The sequence below is a fragment of the Schistosoma mansoni genome, chromosome 2 (assembly GCF_000237925.1).
Source record: "Schistosoma mansoni strain Puerto Rico chromosome 2, complete genome".
Lineage (NCBI taxonomy): Eukaryota > Metazoa > Platyhelminthes > Trematoda > Strigeidida > Schistosomatidae > Schistosoma > Schistosoma mansoni.
The window spans coordinates 28,017,057-28,038,794 of record NC_031496.1 but is presented as its reverse complement, the minus strand read 5'-3'; the positions used below and the strand labels follow the sequence as shown (position 1 = coordinate 28,038,794).

Here is a 21,738-nt window from a genome sequence, read left to right as displayed (position 1 = left end):
GCGCATCCACGATCCCGCCTCACAAGATTCTAACCTGGATCAGCGGTCTAAAGGTTAAGCGGTCGCGCGTGAGACTGATAGGTCCTGGGTTCGAATCTCGCGAGAAGGGATCGTGGATGCGTGCTGTTGAGGAGTCCCACAATAGGACGAAACGGCCGTCAAGTGCTTGCAGGTTTTCCATGGTGGTCTAGCTTCGATTGACTCATGATTTCAACTATAAAATTACTGAAATCTCTACAAAAACCTCTTTTATTAAATGAATTTTTTTCAGCATTACAGCTAAGACTTTTGAATATTTTTATATGAATAATTCAAGATTATCTAATGAGGTAAATTTCTCAAAACAGTTTTTAAAAAAATTAATTAACTGAATGAATGTTCAAGATTTTAACACATTATTATATATTATCATAATATGAGAAGAGAAGGGAATAAGAAACTTGTGTAAGTATCATTATCAAGTTCTGGTTTGACATCGGGTAGATTTTCATAAATAAATAATATATTTGTAATATCCCAACCAATAGATTTCCTGACGTTTCGTGACTTAGTGTGAGCCACTTCTTCAGAGAACAAATAATTAGATTTGAGAGTGTACTCTTTCCAAGCTAAGAATCTTAGCAGTCAGGAATCAGTGTCTGATTAATTTTCATTCTTGATATATATTTGTGTTAAATGAAAAACTGTATTTTTCTAGCCTATTTTTTTTCAAAACTATTTTCACACCCATTGAAACGCCTAGTTATAACATCCATAACTCCTTATCATTAGCGAAGCTGTTTCTTTATGAATTTTCATTCCAAACAAATTACCTTACTCTTCATGAAGGAGCATAGGCCGTCCACCAGCAGTCTTCATACAACACCGTCCTGGACAATCCTTTTCACTTTTTCCAGTTGCTATTCATCTGTTTGATGTCTGCTTCTAATTCTCAACAAAGTGTGTTCTTCGGCCGTCCTCTTTTTCATTTCAAGTTTGGGCTTGTCTCGTGATGCGGTCTAGTGATGTCCCATCCACTTTCAACGCCTTTTCCTAATTTCCTCTTCATCTTAAAGCTGGTTTATTCTATCCCATAGTAGGCTATTACTGATGGTATCTGGTCAACGGAGATTGAGTATCTTGTTCTTCAAGTGTAGAAATGTTGTCCTTTTTTTTCCAATCTTCGCCTTTACGTCTGCACTAGGTACTCCTTGTTCATCGATGGTGAAACCCAGATACGTGAAACTGTCAACCTCTTCCAGAGTTTCTCCCTCAAGTGTGATTGGGTTGGTGTTTTCTGTTTTGTATTTGAGGACCTTGTTTTTTTCTTTGTGTATATTGAGGCCTACTGATTCAGAAATTGCTGCTACACTAATTATCTTCATTTACATTTGTTCGTGTGTATGGCATAGAATGGCCAGGTCATCTGCGAAGTCCAAATCTTCTAAATGATTTTGAGTCGTCCATTGTATTCCACACTTTCTCTGAGAAGTCTAGGTCTCCATAATCCAGTCGACCACTAGAAGAAAGAGGAAGGGGAAGAGTAGACAGCTTGTCTGATTCGGGTCGCTAATTGGAATGCGTCTGCCAGCTGGCCTCCATATAGGAATTTGCACTGTAGCCCGTTGTATGAGTTCTGGATGGTGTTGACAATCTTCTCAGGAATTCCATGGTGTCGAAGAAGTTTCCATAATGTTCTCTTGTTCACACAGTAAAGGCCTTCTCATAGTCAATGAAGTTGATGTTTATTGACGAGTTCCACTTAATTGATTGTTCGACAATGATCCGCAGTGTGGTGATTTGGTCTGCGCTTGACTGATCCTTACGGAATCCAGCCTGTTGATCTAGAAGTTGTGCCATGTCACAAATTGACAGAAGTTATAAATACAAACTAGGGTATTCTGATATCAGCGATTTAGAGCAATACTTATAAATTCTAAGCAGGAAAATATATTTAAACCAAAGGACACTTTTCAACATAGTTATAACATACATATTTACAATTTACATCCATAGTTCGTTCAAAACGCTTACTTTATATACATCATAAAAGTCAATTGTTGAATCAAACATTGTATAAAGATCGTTTAACAGATCAACAACTTGAAATGGTGTAGATAATGCAGATATTGTTGTAAAACCAACAATATCACTGAAATAGATTGTCACTTCATCAAATGCTTCAGGACAAACAGGTTTACCAGACATTAAAGTTTCAGCTACAACACTGTTTTAAATAATAATAAATAATAGAGTTTTGACAAAATGTAGATAGTGTCCAAGAATACAAGCATATTAGATTCACAAGGGTTAATTATCGAAAGGAATTGAGAAAACACATCAAATAACATATATGGGAACTTCAGTAATTTATGCCATTTTAAAATTAGTTATTCAACAATCAACCAATCTGAATGAACCGATATTCGAATGAACGTTTAATCTAACTTACGTAAAATTTCAAACTATACTTTTATCTTTTGATTTGACATGGTTTGGGTGTAAGTAAAGCCGACTGAAGAGTCTAAAACAAGACGAAACGTGCATCCTAATTTCTGTTCAAGCCACATTTGGTCTAATTTGTATATAATTTTATATGTATTACCCGAATGTGATAAAACTTCTCAGAGTAAAGTGTAATTTGTTAATCTACTTTGTTCTAGGTAGCTAAGTTGAAATCTATTAATCTACACGATGATTTTTTATTTCGATCGGTGGTAATTATATTAAGGTAGACATAACCAAACTTTATCAGTCAACAATAACCAATCTGGAATCTAGTCAGCGTTGAGCGTAGGACTATTGTTTAGTTAAGCAGGTTGGAGAGATTAGTTCTGATGCCTAACATGTAGTAGAATTGATATTCATGACTTTGATTTTTCTAAATTTTGATGATGCAGTTTAGACATGGCCACAAATAAAAGAGCTTGGTGCGACTGAATGAGCTGAATGTGTTAAAACGATCCTTCTAAAAAAATATCTGATACCACATTTATTATACAATAGGTCAGTAATTTGAAACGTTTGCAGTGTCATAATCATCTAATATCTGTGTAGTATAACCTACTTATGGTGACAGATAAAAGTTGTATGTTACATCAATCTCAAGTGGAATGCCTAACAACAAAAGGTTGAATTGAAGAGAACAGGAAAAGAAATAGAGAGCAATTAGAATAACAACAGGATTGAAAAATCATAAAGCATGTAAATGACAACTGAAGGAATATGTGAAAATGATGTATTTAATGTATGGTTTTCATATTTTAATAAGGTATTCTGTAAATTTGCACCAAATAATTTATTGGTGCTGACCACCTGAGTTTTCGTCCACCATGTTGTGACTTCAAGCCCGGCTAATTATCACGTAATTTATTTGGCGATCGAAATACGACTTATTCAATCTTAGTATTGTGCTAGACCAATTACGTTCGACAGGTATGAGCAGCCTAGCATCGTTATTGGTCCCTTATTCTCCTAGCCCGTCCAGTTGAATCCAGAACGCCAATAACAGCTCCCACTATGCGAATCATTTATTTCAAAAATACTTGGTTTATATACCGGCCAAACAGACTTCATTTATACAATATCAAGCCAAAAAGTGGCTGTGAACGTGGGAGACGATAATTAATAAACTGAGTATAATTTAAGCACAGTAAATCGTATAATAATCTATAGGTCAATATGAAACTTATAATAAAAAGAATATAGATATACATAATCCAGTTACTGAAGTTATACAATGGGAATATATATGTATGTATCATATTAGTTCATTAATAGTTCTCAGAAGTCACCCGTAATTTAATCTTCATTGGGATATAACACACTACTTATGCAGCGGGATCAGTCGTGTTTGAGAAGACATAAAATCGATCAAAAGAGAACTGACCAGTTAACATATCTGACTATCAAATACAGTTTATATTCCAAAATGCTAACACTGCCTAATGCTACAACAAATTCTTAGATGATCAGGACAGTGAACCACAGTCTCACTAGTGCATGATGTCGAATACATATAAATTGTAAAATGATAGTAAGGCGATTGATGAGGGGGTAGCGAATTCAACCAAAGATCAATAGCATTCATTGACACATTTCTTTCTGAACTTCTCAGAAAACGTTTACTAGAAATGTTCACACTACATTTTATTCTGATAATGCTATTCAGAAAGAAAACTCTTCATAATTAAACCATATTACTCAGAGTACCCAACTTCGTTAAACCAATAGCTAAATTTAATTATTGTATTTATTTAAGACTTACGGAGGAAGCATTCTTGCTATTAGTAATTCAGTCTTTTTCTTTTCAGTTTCCAATTCTTCTGTACGAACACGTACTTGATCTTCCAAGTCAGCTGAATACTTTTCCATCATCTTGAACATATGATCTACGATGTTGATTTTTCTAAAATAAACGAATCCGTTAAGACCTTTTCATATTGCTCTCAAATAATAATATAAATATTTATTAAGATATTTCTAAATAAAGCTTAGTATATGGTTCGAATGTCCTACACTTGTCGAGTTATTAACTTCATGTTTAATTTGCATATAAGGTGAGGACCTGTAAACTAAAGGGAATGAATATGTCATAGAAGCTCAAAAGAAAACTGGATTAAATCTTCCTTTTTTGATTTGTGGCTCATGAAGTTATCAATATTAAATTGTTTGCTATCGATCTTAAACATGTAAAATTCATTGAAACGCTGAATGATCAAATACCAATTTATATGGTTAGCTAATCAGAAATAGCCAAATGAGAAGATCATTCGATGGTCATCGGAAGTGACCTGAAGTACAAGTACATATATTCGGCTAAGGAATAGATTGATTTTCTGTGGGGTAGAGTTCTATATATATATCAACGAGTATTTGTGCATTTTATTTGGCAGCCCAATAGAATTTCTCGTCCACTATTGTGTTCTTACTTAAATAGTTATTTGGGGGGTTAGCGCGTAGTACGTCGTGTATCAGTGTCAGATTTCGGACACCTCCCATCACAACACTAATCATAATTGTTAATACCAGAACTTTAGATAAGCTGAAATTTATTGATAGTTTAAGTTAACAGTTATTTTTTGAGGCGCTTTTTTAAATGAAATTAGCTAAAGAAATAAAAACTTTAGTTTTAAAAGTAGCATCAGGCTTTTCAAACAAACATTTAAAAATGGATTTAAGTATTCACAAATTGATGGCTAGTGTTTTGCATTTAGAGGTAGAAAAATAAATTCATTGTAATCATTTTAAGAAACCAGATAACATAGTACCCTATCATATTGTTAACCTTAAGTTTGTGCTGATGTTGTCGTTCAGAAGAACAATGAAAGCTCCACGACCAAACCATCCAGCTCAGAGAACAAAACTCCATCAAATAAAGATTAACCTGTAAGTTTATCTTTGTGAAAATCATGCTCTAATTATAATATGAAACGAATTTGTTACGTAGAACAATAAAACCATAGTATCTTAACAGAAAACACATGTGACATACAAATTTAAAACAAGATTTATGAAAGTCGATATAGTAATGTTGATTACATTTTAACCAATATAAGGTCAAATGAAAAGTATGTACAATGGTGTTTATTGGCTTTCTGTCAGAGTTAATCGACAAAAACACGCTAAGTTTATTTTTCGTATGTATTTCTGAGCGCATTTCGACTTCATGGATCCAAGTATAAGCTTATGTCGTGAAATTTAAATGATGGAAAAACTTTCATTGTGATGTTCAGAATGTGGAAGGCTGACAATGGGCAGATTTTGCCAAAACATATTGAGTAGATCACTTTGAAACGGCTTACTACTTAATGTAACTTCGTTACTGGACTCACTAAAAGGAAGTAATTAGCCAAATTTTGTTCCATACATTTTCCTCATGTAAATTTATTGATGATTAAGGTCAGAATCATTCATTAAACTTACTTTCCTTGATTGAGCTGTCTAAGTTGTTGATAGATTTCTTCAAATGTTGGTCGCATTACAGGACTTTCTGCCCATGCACGTTTCATAAATTCTAAATAAGCTGGAGGAGCTTCAGACTGTGATACCTTAATTGCCAAAATAATACATGAACATTTTAAACATGAGAGGGAATTAAAAATTTTGTTATTTTAAGAAAAAAATTATTATCGGAAAGGGGTTTTGTGGATATTATAGTAATTTAATAGTTGAGTTGATGAGTCAATTGAAGCTAGATCACCATGGAAAGCCTAGAAACGCTGGACGGCCAATTCGTCCGATTGTAGGACTCCTCAACACTGAACATCCACGATCCCATCCTGTGGGATTCGAACGCAGAACCTATCAGTCCAGCGTGCAAACGCTTAAGCCAGATCATTTCTAAAATTTCTCTGGTGAACAATTTTACTTGAGAAATATTTGAGTACAGATGAACATCAGAAAGCCACTTTATTTTCATTGGAAACGCTTCAATAGTTCATGGTCTTACATTGAATAAAACATTAATTAGAAGAATTTTTATGTTATTTTTTGATAAGATTGTATTAAATATCATTCATTGATAAAATATTGACATTGTATATTGTTGTCTGTATGTATTCCCGAATTCGAATATACAATTACGTATTAGTGTACAAGAGATAAAATTACTTCTTAAGGTTGATAGTGTTTCGTAATCTAATTACTCAAGATGCATTTCAGTTTATTATTGTAGTGAACGAGAACATAAGTGGGGGCAATCAAATGCATTTTAATATAAAATTACAGAATATCTAAGTAAAACATGAGAATCACACAGCAAATACTTCATTCTCAAGGTGTTGATCAGTTGTTTCAAACTTAACTGTTCCTTTTGAAAATACCAGTCAATCGTCTCAGAATTCATTGTTCTTGCATTTCCATATTAACTGTTTCCTGTTTCTATTCTTTCCTTCTCGATGTTCTTGAGGTTCTACTGCCAGAAATTTTATTTCTGACTAGCGTTATATGCTACTTATGTCGATATAAGTAACACATACATTATTAGTAAATAAGTTTGCATATATCTAGTACGGATAAAAATGATTATAGACTGATGCCGATTATAGTAAATCTCATGATGATGTATAATCTGAAAATATCATACTTATTAAAACAAAATTTTACATTATGATACCGTGGGAAACAATTACTCAAGTCATAAAGTAACTGTCGACTACATAAAAAGTCATTATATTGAAATGGTCACAATATATTTAGTACCTAAAGCTAGTTTAATTGACATTAAACTCAACATTCTTTAGCTCATTTACATTGAAGTGGTATATACAACTTAGTTGCACACTTTACAAACTACTTTGAGTACCCTTTGTCATAATGGATTTACATGTTAATTTTGAAAATGTTTTAAGATTTGAGAAGTTATGTAAATTACAGAATTCACAGTGTACCTATTTGGTTTCTTTCTTTTAATAGCAATCAAAATCAAGAATGAATAATCATAGTACTAGCCAGTGACATAACTGAGAACAGTGTTATTCAGACCATGCTTGTTGGTGAGTAAAATACAAACCCCATTATTATTCAGATTGTATGTACAATCTAGACTAGTTATAATGCAAACCTTTAATCCCGGGGAAATAGCCTTTGAACTGATATGACTCGATACATAGCATAAAATTAAGATGATATATGAAGATATATTTACACGACCAAAAATAAATTAAAATGAATTTCAACTGAATAGAACCCATCATTTGATAATCAATAACTCATATCATGGATACAAATTTTCAACAATGTAAAATCAAAATCCCATAACTATTATATATATATGTATATATAAGAAGGGGGTTCAGTGGAGATTTTAGTAATTTTATATGGTTGAGATCAAGTGCGCATCCACGATCACGCACTGCTGAGGAGTCCCACAATAGAACGAAACGGCCGTCCAGTGATCCTAGGTTTTCCATGGTCGTCTAGCTTCAATTGACTCATGATCTCAACTATATATATATATATATATATATATATATATAACTGACTAATTCAATAATTTGTTAGGATCGCGGTAACAACTAATATAGTAATATTTCAATACTTACTTTTGGTCGACACAGTGGTGGTGGTTTACGAACTTTACTTAATATTTCTGATGCAGTTAATCCAAGCATTCCATAAGGTTCATCTCGTGTAATAATTTCTTGCATTACAATAGAAAATGAATAAACATCACCTTTCGGGCTGCCAGTATAAATATTTGTTTCTTCACGTAAATGTTCTGGTGCTGTCCATAACCATTCTGGATTTATTGTTTCAATAGAAAACGAAAGGGAAACATATACATTTAAATTAGATTTTAGAAAGAATTTCTGAAAATTCTAGGTGAGGGTTGTATAATATCGTGAATTCGTTAGAATTAGACATTATCACCGTTGAATACCGGCTTAGTTGTCTTGAAATTAAGTGCTTATACACGAGGTTGAATGTGTAGGGTTCATTTCCCGGATGTCGGCTGCAGATACGTAACTCTGGAGAGTCCCATACTGCGACTGAACATCCATCCAGTACTCCAAGGTTTTCGACGATTTTCTAATCAATATAAGTTTGTGGTTTAAACTATGAAAATTAGTGATTTTCCGATCTAGAGCCGATTCCTTGGGTTTACAGATGATTGACTTACAAATAGATATTTGATGTTTATTGAAAGCGTATGGTCCTAAATTTAAGTGAAATATTCCAAATTTGCTTCATAACGAAACAATGCAAAAACTGGTTTTTACAGTATCGAATAATGGTTGATTGAATGATGACTTTACTCAGGAGATTTGTATCAGCAGTTACAGAAGTCTGACAATTGAAGCGATAGTATTATTGTTTTAAAAACCAATTCAGCAATAAAAATTTTGAAAATCACATTTAGTTTGCCGATTGATCACTTTAATTCCTTAATTTTACAGTGTTTAGAAAATATACAAGCCAACAAATCTTATTAATGTACAATACTCTTCGAATAAGTATCATTTTTGTATTGGTCACAGAATATGAACACTCCTTATAATAAAAGCACTAGAGCTGAGCATCATTTTAATTTATTTCCCACAGTAAGTGTTTGTGAATAGATATCGGAGCCCAGTATAACCATGTACAACATATGCAAGTCAACAACACTTCACTAAAGAATGTTAGAATACAGTGTAACTGGCCATCAAGCATTGTGAATAGAAACAATCTTTGTGAAAATAATAACCCAGAATTTAGACTGATATCATGAATGCATCATTGTTAGGCCACCATTGAAAAACTGGAAGCACTGGACAGTCAAAGGTTCTGGGTTCGAGTCCCGTGTGAGGGATCGCGTATGTGCATTGTCGAGTCCCATAATAGGACGGAATGGACATTCAGTGCTTCCAGATTTTCAATGGTGTTCCAACATTGATCGATTCATGATCTCAACTGAGACTCAACAACCTCCACAATTCTCTACTGAGAATAATAAAGGAATAAACTGAAACCGAATTACCAAGCATAGGAGTACAAAATGAGAATGAAAGTAAATAATTTATTAAATAAATAAAATTATGTTAAAAAATGAACCAACAAATTAATAATAAATATATGACTTGTGATATCTCGGTCAGTAGAAAACTGTATTTCTGACGTTTCGTGACTTCATCCAAGCCACCTCTTTAGATTAAATAAATAGTAAATAGGAAACAATGCAGAATAATTTAAGTACAATCGCAATCATTATATGTCTGAACATTTCAATGTCAAGTTGTTTTCGCTCAAGGTGAATATGTACAATATGTCACTATAATAATTTGTGCCTCAGAATGTGGGTATGAAAAAATGCATTTTAATGTAATATGGAGTGTGGCGGGTGCTACTGATGTTGACAGATATAATTAGTATAAATCATCAATCGAAAGTTAAATGTCTGGAAGCAGAAGGTTGAAAAAATCGAAAAGAAGAGAACGAGAACAGAGAGTGATTGGTATGGAAATGAAGGATCAATAAAACCTGAGACAAATAATGAACATTTTGAAAATTAAGTATTTCCTGTATGGTTCTTAGATTTTAGCTAGATGTTCTTTAACGTTGTATCAGGATATATTTGGTTCTCTCTACCTGTGTTCTCGTACACTACAGACGTAGTGGGATTATAATTCTAAATCTATTCAGGAGTGACATTTCTGTAATTAATTAAGGGTTAAAAATTTGAATGTAAAATCTAATGGACAGAACTGTCTATGATAATTTAAAGGAAAACTCATTTGACAAGAATAAAATTAGCTACCAATTATTACTATATGTGTACCTAATTGACAATTATTAATTCTTTAAAAAATGTACATTTACTCATTTGGTCAATACTACTGATGTTTGACGTATAGTCAGTGTTTAGATCAATTCGGTCATCTTTAGTGACTCCAATGATCTTAACAAATCATTTGTTTCTTCTTAATACATTTAAGTTAATAATTATTGGCGAGACTATAATTTATAGATGAACCAATCACGTATAGGATAACAAGTCTTGGATCTTGGCGCAAAATTCATTTATCCATTGGACTAAATAGAATTTTGACATTATAGTTGATGTCAGTTTGTGATGAAAATCCTAAATCTGATTTCTAACTTTAATCATCAACTGTAAATCCTAATTCTAATTTCTCATAGAGGTTTATAACCCTCATTTGTTCCTGGGTATTAGGTGGATTCTCTCAAGGTCAGTTTAGCGTCTCTCAAATGTCGTCCATAACTTATAAGCTCACCTAATTATTTTGATTATTTATTTATTTATTTAAACACACATATTGGTACAAAAGGGCACCAGATACATATGCACCACACAAAATAATGAAAATAGGAAGAGAAGGGATGAAAAGATAAGGCGGACTGAAATGTACAACCAGAAGACTCTTTCAGTTAAGAAAGTTAGAACCACTCTTTATGTAGAAAGTAAAAGAAAAAACTGCAGGCTTGCCACTGACTTCTATTCTGAGCCATATCTGATAACGTCTCTAGCCACTATGTTGCACCATCTCTCGGACCCCAGCCAGGGAGTTGTGAAGGACCAACAGAAGCTAGCCCTTTGCAGCTTTCTTTCATGCCACGACACCATGTCATACCCTGACCTCCTCTCCGCTTTTTCCAACCAGTCCCAGGGTCGGCAAATAATGCACGACGTGGAAGTCTCTGGGACGACATTCGTAAAACATGTCCAAGCCACCGAAGTCGGTGTTTCAAGATGCTGACACCAATTGAATTATCGTCTCTGCGCCCGAACACACGATGCCGAACCTCTGCATTACTAACATGGTGTTGCCACTGGATGTCAGCAATCCTTCGGAGACAACGATGATCGAACACAGAGAGACGTCTAACATCCTCAACTCGGAGAGGCCAGGTTTCACAAGCATAGAGCATAACTGCTCTCACCGACGCGTTGTAGATCCGACCTTTTACAGCCAGACTAACATCACGAAGGCGCCAAAGATGGCCCAGATTGGCATAAGCCGCTCTGGCTTTCATTATACGTGCATCGATCTCATCACTCACGCCACCACCAGCACTTATGTAGCTACCTAGATACACGAACTTCTCAACTACTTCAATCTGCTCACCATCCAGAGTGAGTACAGGATTAGAATCCTGCCAGTCTTGTAGGAGTACTTTGCACTTAGAGGGTGCAAAGCCCATAAACACACATACTTGATAATAATATTCAGATATGGATTTATATAAATAAACTCTTGTTGTAAGATCAGTTAAACAATCATTTGATAAAAATAAAATAAAAAGATAATAAACTTTACTGTCACATACCTTCATCTTTCATCTTTCTATTAGTACCATAAATACCAAAAATTTCTGGTAATCCATAATCGGTTATTTTTACAACCCATCGACCATCTACACAACAATTTGTAGATTTAAGCCAACCATGTTTTTTAATTGGACATGAATGAATATATCTCATACCCTTTTGAATAAATAAATAAATATATTTATATAATAGTTCATTTGCTATACAATTGATATTGTTTAAATTGTATATTTGATATATCATAAATACCATTTAGATGTTAATGTATAGTAAGAATGCAAATAATTGCAAGAATACATTAATATTATATAGTTGAAATCATGAGTCGATTGAAGCTAGACCACCATGGAAAACCTGGAAGCACTGGACGACAGTTTCGTCCCATTGCGGGACTCCTCAGCAGTGCGCATCCACGATTCCGCCTCGCGAGAGTGGAACCCAGGACCTATGAGTTTCGCGCGTGAGCACTTAATCACTAGACCACTGGGCCGGCATCCAACGGTGTTATTGTCTAACTTCAACCAATCCACGAAATTGTGCCACCGTCAAACATTGTCTTCAGTAAGTTACTATCTCACAGCAGACTTGGTTGAACTTCAATGGTCACTGCTTCTCATTAGAACTCTAGGAAATACCTCATAGAGCCAGTCACTAGTTAGCATACGGTTAAGCATTTGTATTCCGATTACAGAAAACAATAAAAATGAGTCTGGCATTAAGAAAAATTGCTATTCAGTACTTCCAGGTTTTCCATCATCGTCTAGATCCAATCGACTCAGGAAGTCAACTATTAAATTACTACAATATCCATAAAACCCCTTTCTGATAATAAAAAGTTACTTTAAATGACTATTGCAAGAAAATAACATTAGTACAAGATTCAGCCAATTGTGGCTGTGAATATGGGAGGCAGTAATAATAAGAGGGACAAAAGTATGAATAGTTTAGTTAATAACAGTTATACAATAGGAAATATACATATCATATTGGTCCATAAAAAGTCCTCAAAAGTTACCATTCATAATTCTCTTCCCGATATAACAAGTTCAGTATGTGAGTTTCATTCTCACATAAAGACTTGTAATCAGTACATATTATCTCAAATCCCAACACATTAATATTTAATAATCAACTGCATCTGTCATCTTTCACAGATATCAATGTAGTAGTAAAATTATTTTTAATTCTTCGTTGTTACTATTCACAAAGACATTGAATCAGTTTCTGTTAAAATATGTGCATCTTGAGCAGATTTCAAGCCCGAAATATGCATGCAAAAACGAAACGTCCAATATGTCATCCTTCCTTGGCCCTAATTCCCTTCTGTAACATATATTCACCATACAACTATAAATATGAATGCACAGCTTAAGCAAATGATTTCGTTAAAAAGAGCCTGCAAATGCTCTGGTACGGCCGAGAGTGTGGAGGGTCCGTCCTCTTTCTCGAAATGCTCTCACACGACCACGCGTATACAGCCTCTACCAGGGAAGTCTTACACACTGCCTTCTCTCTCAGAAGGTGTTTTTTATGAAACTGAGAGGACAAAAAGCGAATGTCCGGCGCTTTAACCGGATTGGTGGACACGGAAAGTCCACCTAGGGGAGTTGGAAAACCCTGATTCCAAAACAATGGTGCACATGGGCTCCGGTATCCTGAAGGAACAAATGGCGTATGAATCAATCGTTGGTCACGGACTACCATGGGACTGCATCTCCTCACGATGCTCCACTGTATTGTGGATCAGACCTTTAGGTCAAAGGCTCCGGGTGTGGCCCCTTAAGAAAAGCACCTGCTTCGGTCTGGGCACCCGGGCAGTATCATAATTCTCACACAATTAAATGAAATAACAAATTTTTGTGTGGTGCATATATATATATATATATATATATTCACTGAATTTTCTTCATTTTTATTCGTTGATACAATCGGTTATTTAAAGATTTGGATTTACTTTTATTCATTTGTATAAGATTCAATTCCTTAAAAATATTTTCAAAGGTATTTCTGAAAGATATTTCTCCTTTTGCAGAGGTGAATATTCATTTGACTTTATTCCATCTTATAAGGAAAACAATTCTGTCTTAATATTTCACATGAACAAACATTTTTCACTGTACTTCAATGGAGCCCAATCTGTGTCGGGTATGAGACAGTTATCAACCTCAGACAATGGAAGTAGGGTTATGAAAGATCACAGATCGATTGAAGTTAGACATTAACACCGTTTCATGCCTGCTCAGTGGTCTAGAGGTTAAACGTTCGAATTCAATGTGCGGGATCGTAAATGTGCACCAGTTAGGAGCTGCGTACTGAGACAAAACGCTCGTTCAGTGATTTCAGATTTTCAATTATGGTCCAACTCGTGAATCGAACTATGGAAATAGTGCAATCACTATTTTTCGTTCACTTTTTGTTTTAAACAGTATGACAGTTATTCTGATTCGAAAGAAATCTTACAAAGGAACTAATATTTATTCTCAAATAAAACGTTCAAAATATCACTCACTTTGACAACATCCGTTATTAAGGAAAGTTTGAATTCCCAATCTAAATTTATGGAATCTTTTTTGATTATATCCTTGAAAGAAAGAAAATGAACAGATTTTGGTATTGGTACAGTGTTTTATTGATAGTATAAAACCAAAACGAGTAACACAATGAATTAAGTAATTTTTAGAACTTTTCTTAGCATTTTGCATGTAGATAACTACATTACTTAAAGTTAGACGCCTTATAAATTATATACATACAAACATTATATATATATATTATGTTTATATGCATACTTTAGGTGAATTTATAAAAAAATCAAGTTATTGTGGTGTGTGCTACTGATCTTAGGAGGTATAAGTAGTATGTATCATCAATCAATAGTGAAATTCCTGGAGGTAGAATGTTAAGAAGACTACAGAAAAGAGAACCAGAATAGAGAGTGATTGGTGTGAAGATGAAGGAACAATCAAGTCTGAGACAATTGACTGATATTTTTTGCAAGTGAAGTATTTACGATATGGTGCTTAGATTTCTGTAATTTTGTATCCAAATATATTTGATTATCCCCACTTTTGTTTTCATTGACCATATTATTACCGCTGCTTTGATTAACAGGATTTTGATTTTTTTTTTTTCAATACATGGATAATATTCATCAAAAACTAGGAAACGATCTCATTAATATATACCACACTTTATTACTAATGAGTAACAATCATTAGTTAGTGATCCATCAGTTTCTCCCTATGAATCGCGATATATATATATATATATATATATATATATATTATATATAATTTACTAACATTTCGATAACATTCATATACCTAAAGTTTACGAGATGATAAAAATTGCCGTTCATATCAGGGTTTTATTCATTGAAATCCATTTATTCACGGTTTGTTATGTGATCATCCAGATGTTAGACTGAATGTTGAAACTGACATTATTCACTACTTTATGTCTGGTTACAGTAAAAAAAGTCGATATCAAAAACAGAAATTGTTGTGATAAGTTCATTTTTCCTTATACATATTTAAGTAAATTTATATAACATTCATTCAAGGACAAGAAACTTTACTGATTTGTGAGATTGTATTGTTATCGTTGATTATGTTGCATCTGTGAAGTTCCTTTATTCATTCATTTTCTGGTCTGAGCTTTTGATTTGACAGGACTATTATCAACTTATTTTACTATAGAGGAATTTTCTTTAATACTACATTAACAAATAATTTTGATATTATACGTTATGTTTCAAAATATTGATGTATAAATATTTTGTGTTCCTGCATATCTGACTCCAATTTGATCGTATGATTATTGTTCTCGACTTATATACATGCTGCTAATCCTGGCATATAATTGTCGACTTAACTTGCGTGAAAGAATAACGGAATTACACAAGTCAAATACAAGAATGAAGTATTTAATACGTATATTTTGTTTAATCGTTGATCAGCACAAACAATCAGAGACAGAGGGAAGCGAAACGAATTAGAGAAGGCATGTTATCTAATTTACTTCAATTAAGGGTTACTCAATATTTATAGTCAAATCAAAGCGAGGCAAGGCATTGGCTAAGCAAATGTAATTAATAGGATTCAAGCAGACACGTTTACACAGACATGATAGTGATCATAATAATACAAAGAAATAGATAAATTGTTACCATTTGGGTAACGCTGTTAAATAAGGGGCTTGATATAACAACCGAAACTACAAATATACATATATTAAAACAAAAAAAGGACATTCTATTTCATAACTTCTCATCAGAGTTAACATTTACTAGTTTAAACTAATGATATAATTTCACTTAGTATTGTTTGTTCGAATCTTCCCATTGATGTTTAGGACTGCAGCTGATCAGTCTCTTATTAGCATATGTGCCTCGATATAGCCTTAATTCACAAGAGTTATAAGCAAAGATGGATGGTGTCTAGCAGTGCAATCCAAGACGCGCCTTTTGTCGTATTTGGGAATCGTCAGCTGGATGTATTTGCATCTGAGTAGATGTTCACTCTGGGACTCGAACACAGTAGCTTTCGCTTCAAACGCCATCGCATTATCCACTCAGTTACTGATTCATGATAGCCAGTTGCCAGTTGCAGTCCTAAACATCAATGGGAAGATTCAAGCAAACAATACTAAGTGAATATAAACTTCACCCCATTGCACAAGCAAGTGGCTATCACGACTGAGTAGCTGAGTGGATAACGCGATGGTGCTTGAAGCAAAAGGTACTGGGTTCGAGTCCCAGAGTGAACATCAACTCTGAGATGCAGATACATCCAGCTGATGAGTCCCAAGTAGGACGAAACGCGCGTCCTGGATTCCACTGCTAGCCACTTTCCATCTTTGCTTATAATGATTTAATTGATAATAAAATGAGTTTGTTTACAGTAGTTCTTTAATGAATAATCCATTTCATAATTTACATTTATGTTAATACCTTAAATTAATTAATCTCAATAAGTTGAGTTTAACTGTGAAGAAATCTTAACAGAACACTATGAATTCATCTTAATCAATAAATATTGTCATTTTTACTTTGTTTGAATAATAACGGAATTAGATAAATTTGATCAAATGAATTATAGATATCAATGGTAACCGGAAGGTGAATGTCTTCTTTTCTTTCCTGGTATTGTCATATTGAATGAGAACATAAGTGGGGACAATCGTATTTATTTGTAAACAAAATTGTAGCCTGCTACTTTCAGGCATTTGACTTTCGATTGATGACACATACTTCTGATATCTGTCGACATTAGTAGTACACACACCACATTGTCAGCTGTATGCCTCAACACTCCACTAGGTTAGTTGTCACAATTTAATTAAAACCCAGTGTTATTTATTTTGAATACCGATGGGTTATCCACTGAGCTAATGAATCCAATCGCTCATTGATTTGTTGTTTAAATAATTATCAGTAAAAGCTTGAATTATTCTATAATGAATACTTAAGATTGATGAAAAACCAGCCATAATCCGGTTAATAATACCAGCAAGTGATATATGATAATTCTGACTATTTGCGAAAATAACGCAAAGTTGTCTGAATGGATTGTTTAATTTTACTTACAATCATCAATTTATCACCTGTATTATTAATGATTAGTTCGTTTCAAATGTCACTATTTTAATTTGGGCTGTAAAATTTACACTTAAATTGGTGGTGTATTTGTGTTTGCGTTTTCCTGAAATGCACGAAACTTTAATTCATTTTTGTATTGGTTGCCTGAATCTTCCCACTGATGTTTAGGACTGCAATTGATCAGTCTCTTATGAGCATATATGCATCCTATGTGGAATGCCTCGATATTACCTTTAGTCGTAAGCATTATAAGCAAAGATAAATGATGGTTAGCAGTGGAATCAAAAACGCTTTTCTTCGTCTTATTTAGGACTCATCAGCTGGATGTACCTGAATCCCAGAGTTGATGTTCATGCAGGGACTCGAACGCCCGTCCTGGATTCCATCGTTAGCCACCATCATCACAGATTATATACAAAACTTTGTCTAAACCAAGTATACTAAAGAGGTAAAAAAAGATTCAACTAATAAGAAGTTTTTTTGTATTTTTAAACTAAATATTTCAATTTAAACGAATGAATGCTGCTAAAGACATGTAAAGGGGAAGAACACAGATGAAAAACAACAATGTTCTTTTTTGAATAATTTCACTTATTTAAAGAAAACAACACACAATTCATCAAATGTAAAACTAGTTTCTTATATTTTACTTTCTGGTTGAAATATTCACAACAAAAGGTTCTTTCCTATGTAGTATTCTATAAATCACGAAAGAAACTAAACTTTCATAGAAACAAAAAAAAACGCCTGTGTTTTAAATGTAATTGAAGGGAAGAAATGTCCAACTACTATTTTCATTACATGATTGAATGGTAATCATATGCAGATTTCTTTGAAAAAAAAGTTTATTTCATTGATGAAATTACTCAGTCAAAGCAAGAGATGAAACGTTCAATATCTTCTTGGAAACAAAATGTTGCCAATTCTATATTCGAATAATTACGATATTCAAAATTTAAAACACAAAAAAAATAAACCTGGAAAATATGTATTGATGAGAACTATATTTATAGTAAACAAGTCTCATCATCATTGTAAACGTTGTTATAGATACAAGGCGTGGTGAATTATCCCAATAGGATGTATACAGTACCTTCCTATGCTAGATTATTTGCATAAATGTATATTACTATCGAATGTTATATATATATATATATATATATATATATATATATATATATAACTTTTGCGTGTTTATCAAACTGAATAAACAATTAGATGTAACCTTAACTGTAAAGTTCAGCATTTCAAAGTATTCAACAAAAAAAGAAGAGAATACAGTTTCAGGTGTGTTTCTGTCTTTATTCTATATATACCTCTTTTTTGAAATATTCTTTATTGCATGTATAAAAAAAAGAATCTTGAGACAAATTCAAAGAGTATGACATATAGTGATAGATAAATTTTATATGAATATGACTGAATATTGATAAATATATATAAGGAAGGAAGAAAGGCTTTCATCTCTCCTTTTTCCAAATTCCAGGATGAATTTGCTTCATATACTTAAGTTGGTTCACCTTAAGCATTATAATAAAGGTTCATGACAATTCAGTAAAGAAAAGTTTCTTCTCGACGATATCATTTATTCAAACTGTACAGTCGTAATGTGGTTTATTAACAGATAAAGTAGTCTACTGAAAAAATAGGAGAGTTACATAATTTCAGATATTAAAAGTGGGTTGCATAGCAATCGATTTGAATCAAATGAATGGAGTGTCTTACAAAGATATTCGAATAATTTTCGAAAAAGCACGTACTTGACATCGTATATTGGGGGGTAGTCATTTTTTATTTGATCTTAATTAAGCTGACACTCTCGTAAGCTTGAATTTGCTACTCTCATAGTTGTTATCAAACACATTATCAGTAACTGACGTGGAATGGAACTATGGGGAGTGTTTTCTTGATAACGTTATATTATTTAATACCTAATAATAAGAATGGTAATATCGGTCAGCGGAGTTATCAACTGATATCCAAGCCTGACAGGCTGATACTTAGGATTTGATTGATGACATTAGTTTTGTTTTACGTTGAGTTTACTGAAAAATCTAATCAATTTAATTTTAAGCTAAGGATTAATGAATGAAGAAACTGAGAATTTTTGTATTTTGCTACCTTAAACTGCAGTGAAAACCAAAAGATGCAATATAATATACGTTAAATTGTAAAAAAAAGTTATTTATAGGTTGTATGAATTGTATGAAACAAAATACGAGAACAAAGATTATCATAGGCTTGTTTCCCAATTAACATCAAACTCAATATTTATCCGTAGTGAATCGGTTACGATAGATAAAAGGGATAGATTACATGTATCATCATTTCATCATCATCATTATGAAAGCATACATTGAATGAAATGGATATTGAAAATCTTTTAATATAATAGAAACTTTGTAAAGTAATTAGGCTGATGAAACTCTCTAATACATATACTGATCTAGTTTAACATTGAATACTGTTTGAGTAAACTGTAAAATTCTCGGGTAAATTTAAATAATTTAAATAATACAATTGATTTCGATGGCACAAAAAACCTTTCAAAAAGCCTTCAATTCTTACTAGGAGAGACAAGCAGCCGAAGCCTTATACATATGAGCTAATCCAAACAGTATTAATAGGAGAGATGGAATACAATTAGCTGTGCCATGGAAGCTAATAATTAATAAGTAATAGCCTGAACTCCTTTCCGTTTAATCTATCTCGTATTATCTAAGTGACAACAATAACATTCAATGATTCTAATCAGTTGTCTTATCGGATTTCGTTAAACAATTAATTGGAACATTAAAATAACACAAATATTCAGTTTCAAATTACATTCTTTCTCTTCGAATTTCACTCTTCTATTTTGTTTATTTATCTTCATTTTATACATGCGATGACATATATGATTCATATCATATATTAAAGATTGTACTGGGTTCGACTCCCAGAGTGAACATCAAATCTGAATGCAGGTACATCTAGCTGACGAGTCCCAAATAGGACGAAACGCGCGTCCTGGATCCCACTGCTAGCCACTATCAATCTTTACTTACAATGCTTGTGAATTAAGGCAATATCGAGGCAATACGCACAGTATGCACATATGCCAATAAGAGAGTGACTGATCAATTGCAGTCCTAAACATCAATGGGAAAATTCAAACAAGTAATACTAAGTGAATTTAAAAATTGTATGTTTTCTTAAAAATTCACTGACAGGAGACAATATATATTGTGAATGAAATCTCTGCTCTCTACATATATACAATATGCTATCTTAACACTTATCATTTTACATCACAAATCTCTTACACACTAATACATATACCTAGTTTAGACAATTTTTAACGTTGATTGGATGACCTATTCAGTGTACAATGAACCAAAGAACCATGTACCTATTTATATTCGATTACATTTCCTTGAAAAAAAAAAAAAAATATATATATATATATATATATATATATGATTTACAATAATGGAATAACACTCTTCTATTAGATACGTTACGTAATAATTATATAATGACATACAATTCGGCAAGTTCGTCATCGAATAACAGAACACCATCCGTCGTGGTTGAGCAAAGGACAGGTAAAGGTGATTAAGAGTTCTATTCTCGCTCACTTGGTGGACACAGGTCATCAAGTTGAACTGAATAAAACTTTTAAAGTTATCTACCATATTCCATCAAATTTGCCGCATGGTTTACGAGCTCGTCTGTTGCCCATAGCTGAAGCCATTGCAATCCATATTCACAAACCTAACCTTTGTATCCAAAAAAAAGTTTGTACAACCACTCTCGCTACCTTGGCCATCGGTATGGCGGAGTTTGTAGCTGAACTTTGGTAAACAATTATTTTATTCCTTCCATTTTTGTATTTTACTTATTCTCTACATTCGTCTCTTGATTCTTACATAACTACTATATTACTGACCATTCATCAAAATATTTTGTTAGTTCTTTCTTCTCTTTTATATATTATGCAACGTAGAAACAGCTTGATTTTCGAATAATTACTTTGATTAGTATTAATCCTCTTTCTTCCAAATAATTAATGTTAGTTTATAATCTATATGTCATTGTATAATTATTACGTAACGTATCTACTTGAGGAGTGTTATTTCATTATTGTAAATCATGTATATATTAATGTAGAGCCATGATGAAAAACTAATTGAAAAGAAATATCTATTTTTCATAGTTGAAATCGAGTCAATTGAAGCTAGACCAGTATGGAAAACCTGGACACTGGACGGCCGTTTCGTCCTATTGTGGGACTCCTCACCAGTGCACATCCACGACCTCGCCTCGAGAGATTTGAACCCATAACCTACCAGTCTCTCGCCAGAGCACTTAACTGATAGACCATTTGTGACATAAGTTTTATTCC

General features: G+C 33.2%; 1 protein-coding gene across 1 annotated transcript in view; it reads right to left on the bottom strand.

Moving 5' to 3' along the window:
• The window catches only part of Smp_125450 (protein tyrosine kinase), a gene marked incomplete at its 5' end in the record, with an annotated part of 46,485 nt that overhangs the window by 11,634 nt on the left and 13,113 nt on the right, over nt 1-21,738 (bottom strand). The window contains 6 exons of the mRNA XM_018796283.1: nt 2,014-2,206; nt 4,247-4,387; nt 5,905-6,029; nt 8,025-8,221; nt 11,752-11,908; nt 14,262-14,333. Coding sequence (XP_018650511.1) covers nt 2,014-2,206; nt 4,247-4,387; nt 5,905-6,029; nt 8,025-8,221; nt 11,752-11,908; nt 14,262-14,333 — 885 coding nt within the window. The remainder of the gene's footprint in view (nt 1-2,013; nt 2,207-4,246; nt 4,388-5,904; nt 6,030-8,024; nt 8,222-11,751; nt 11,909-14,261; nt 14,334-21,738) is intronic.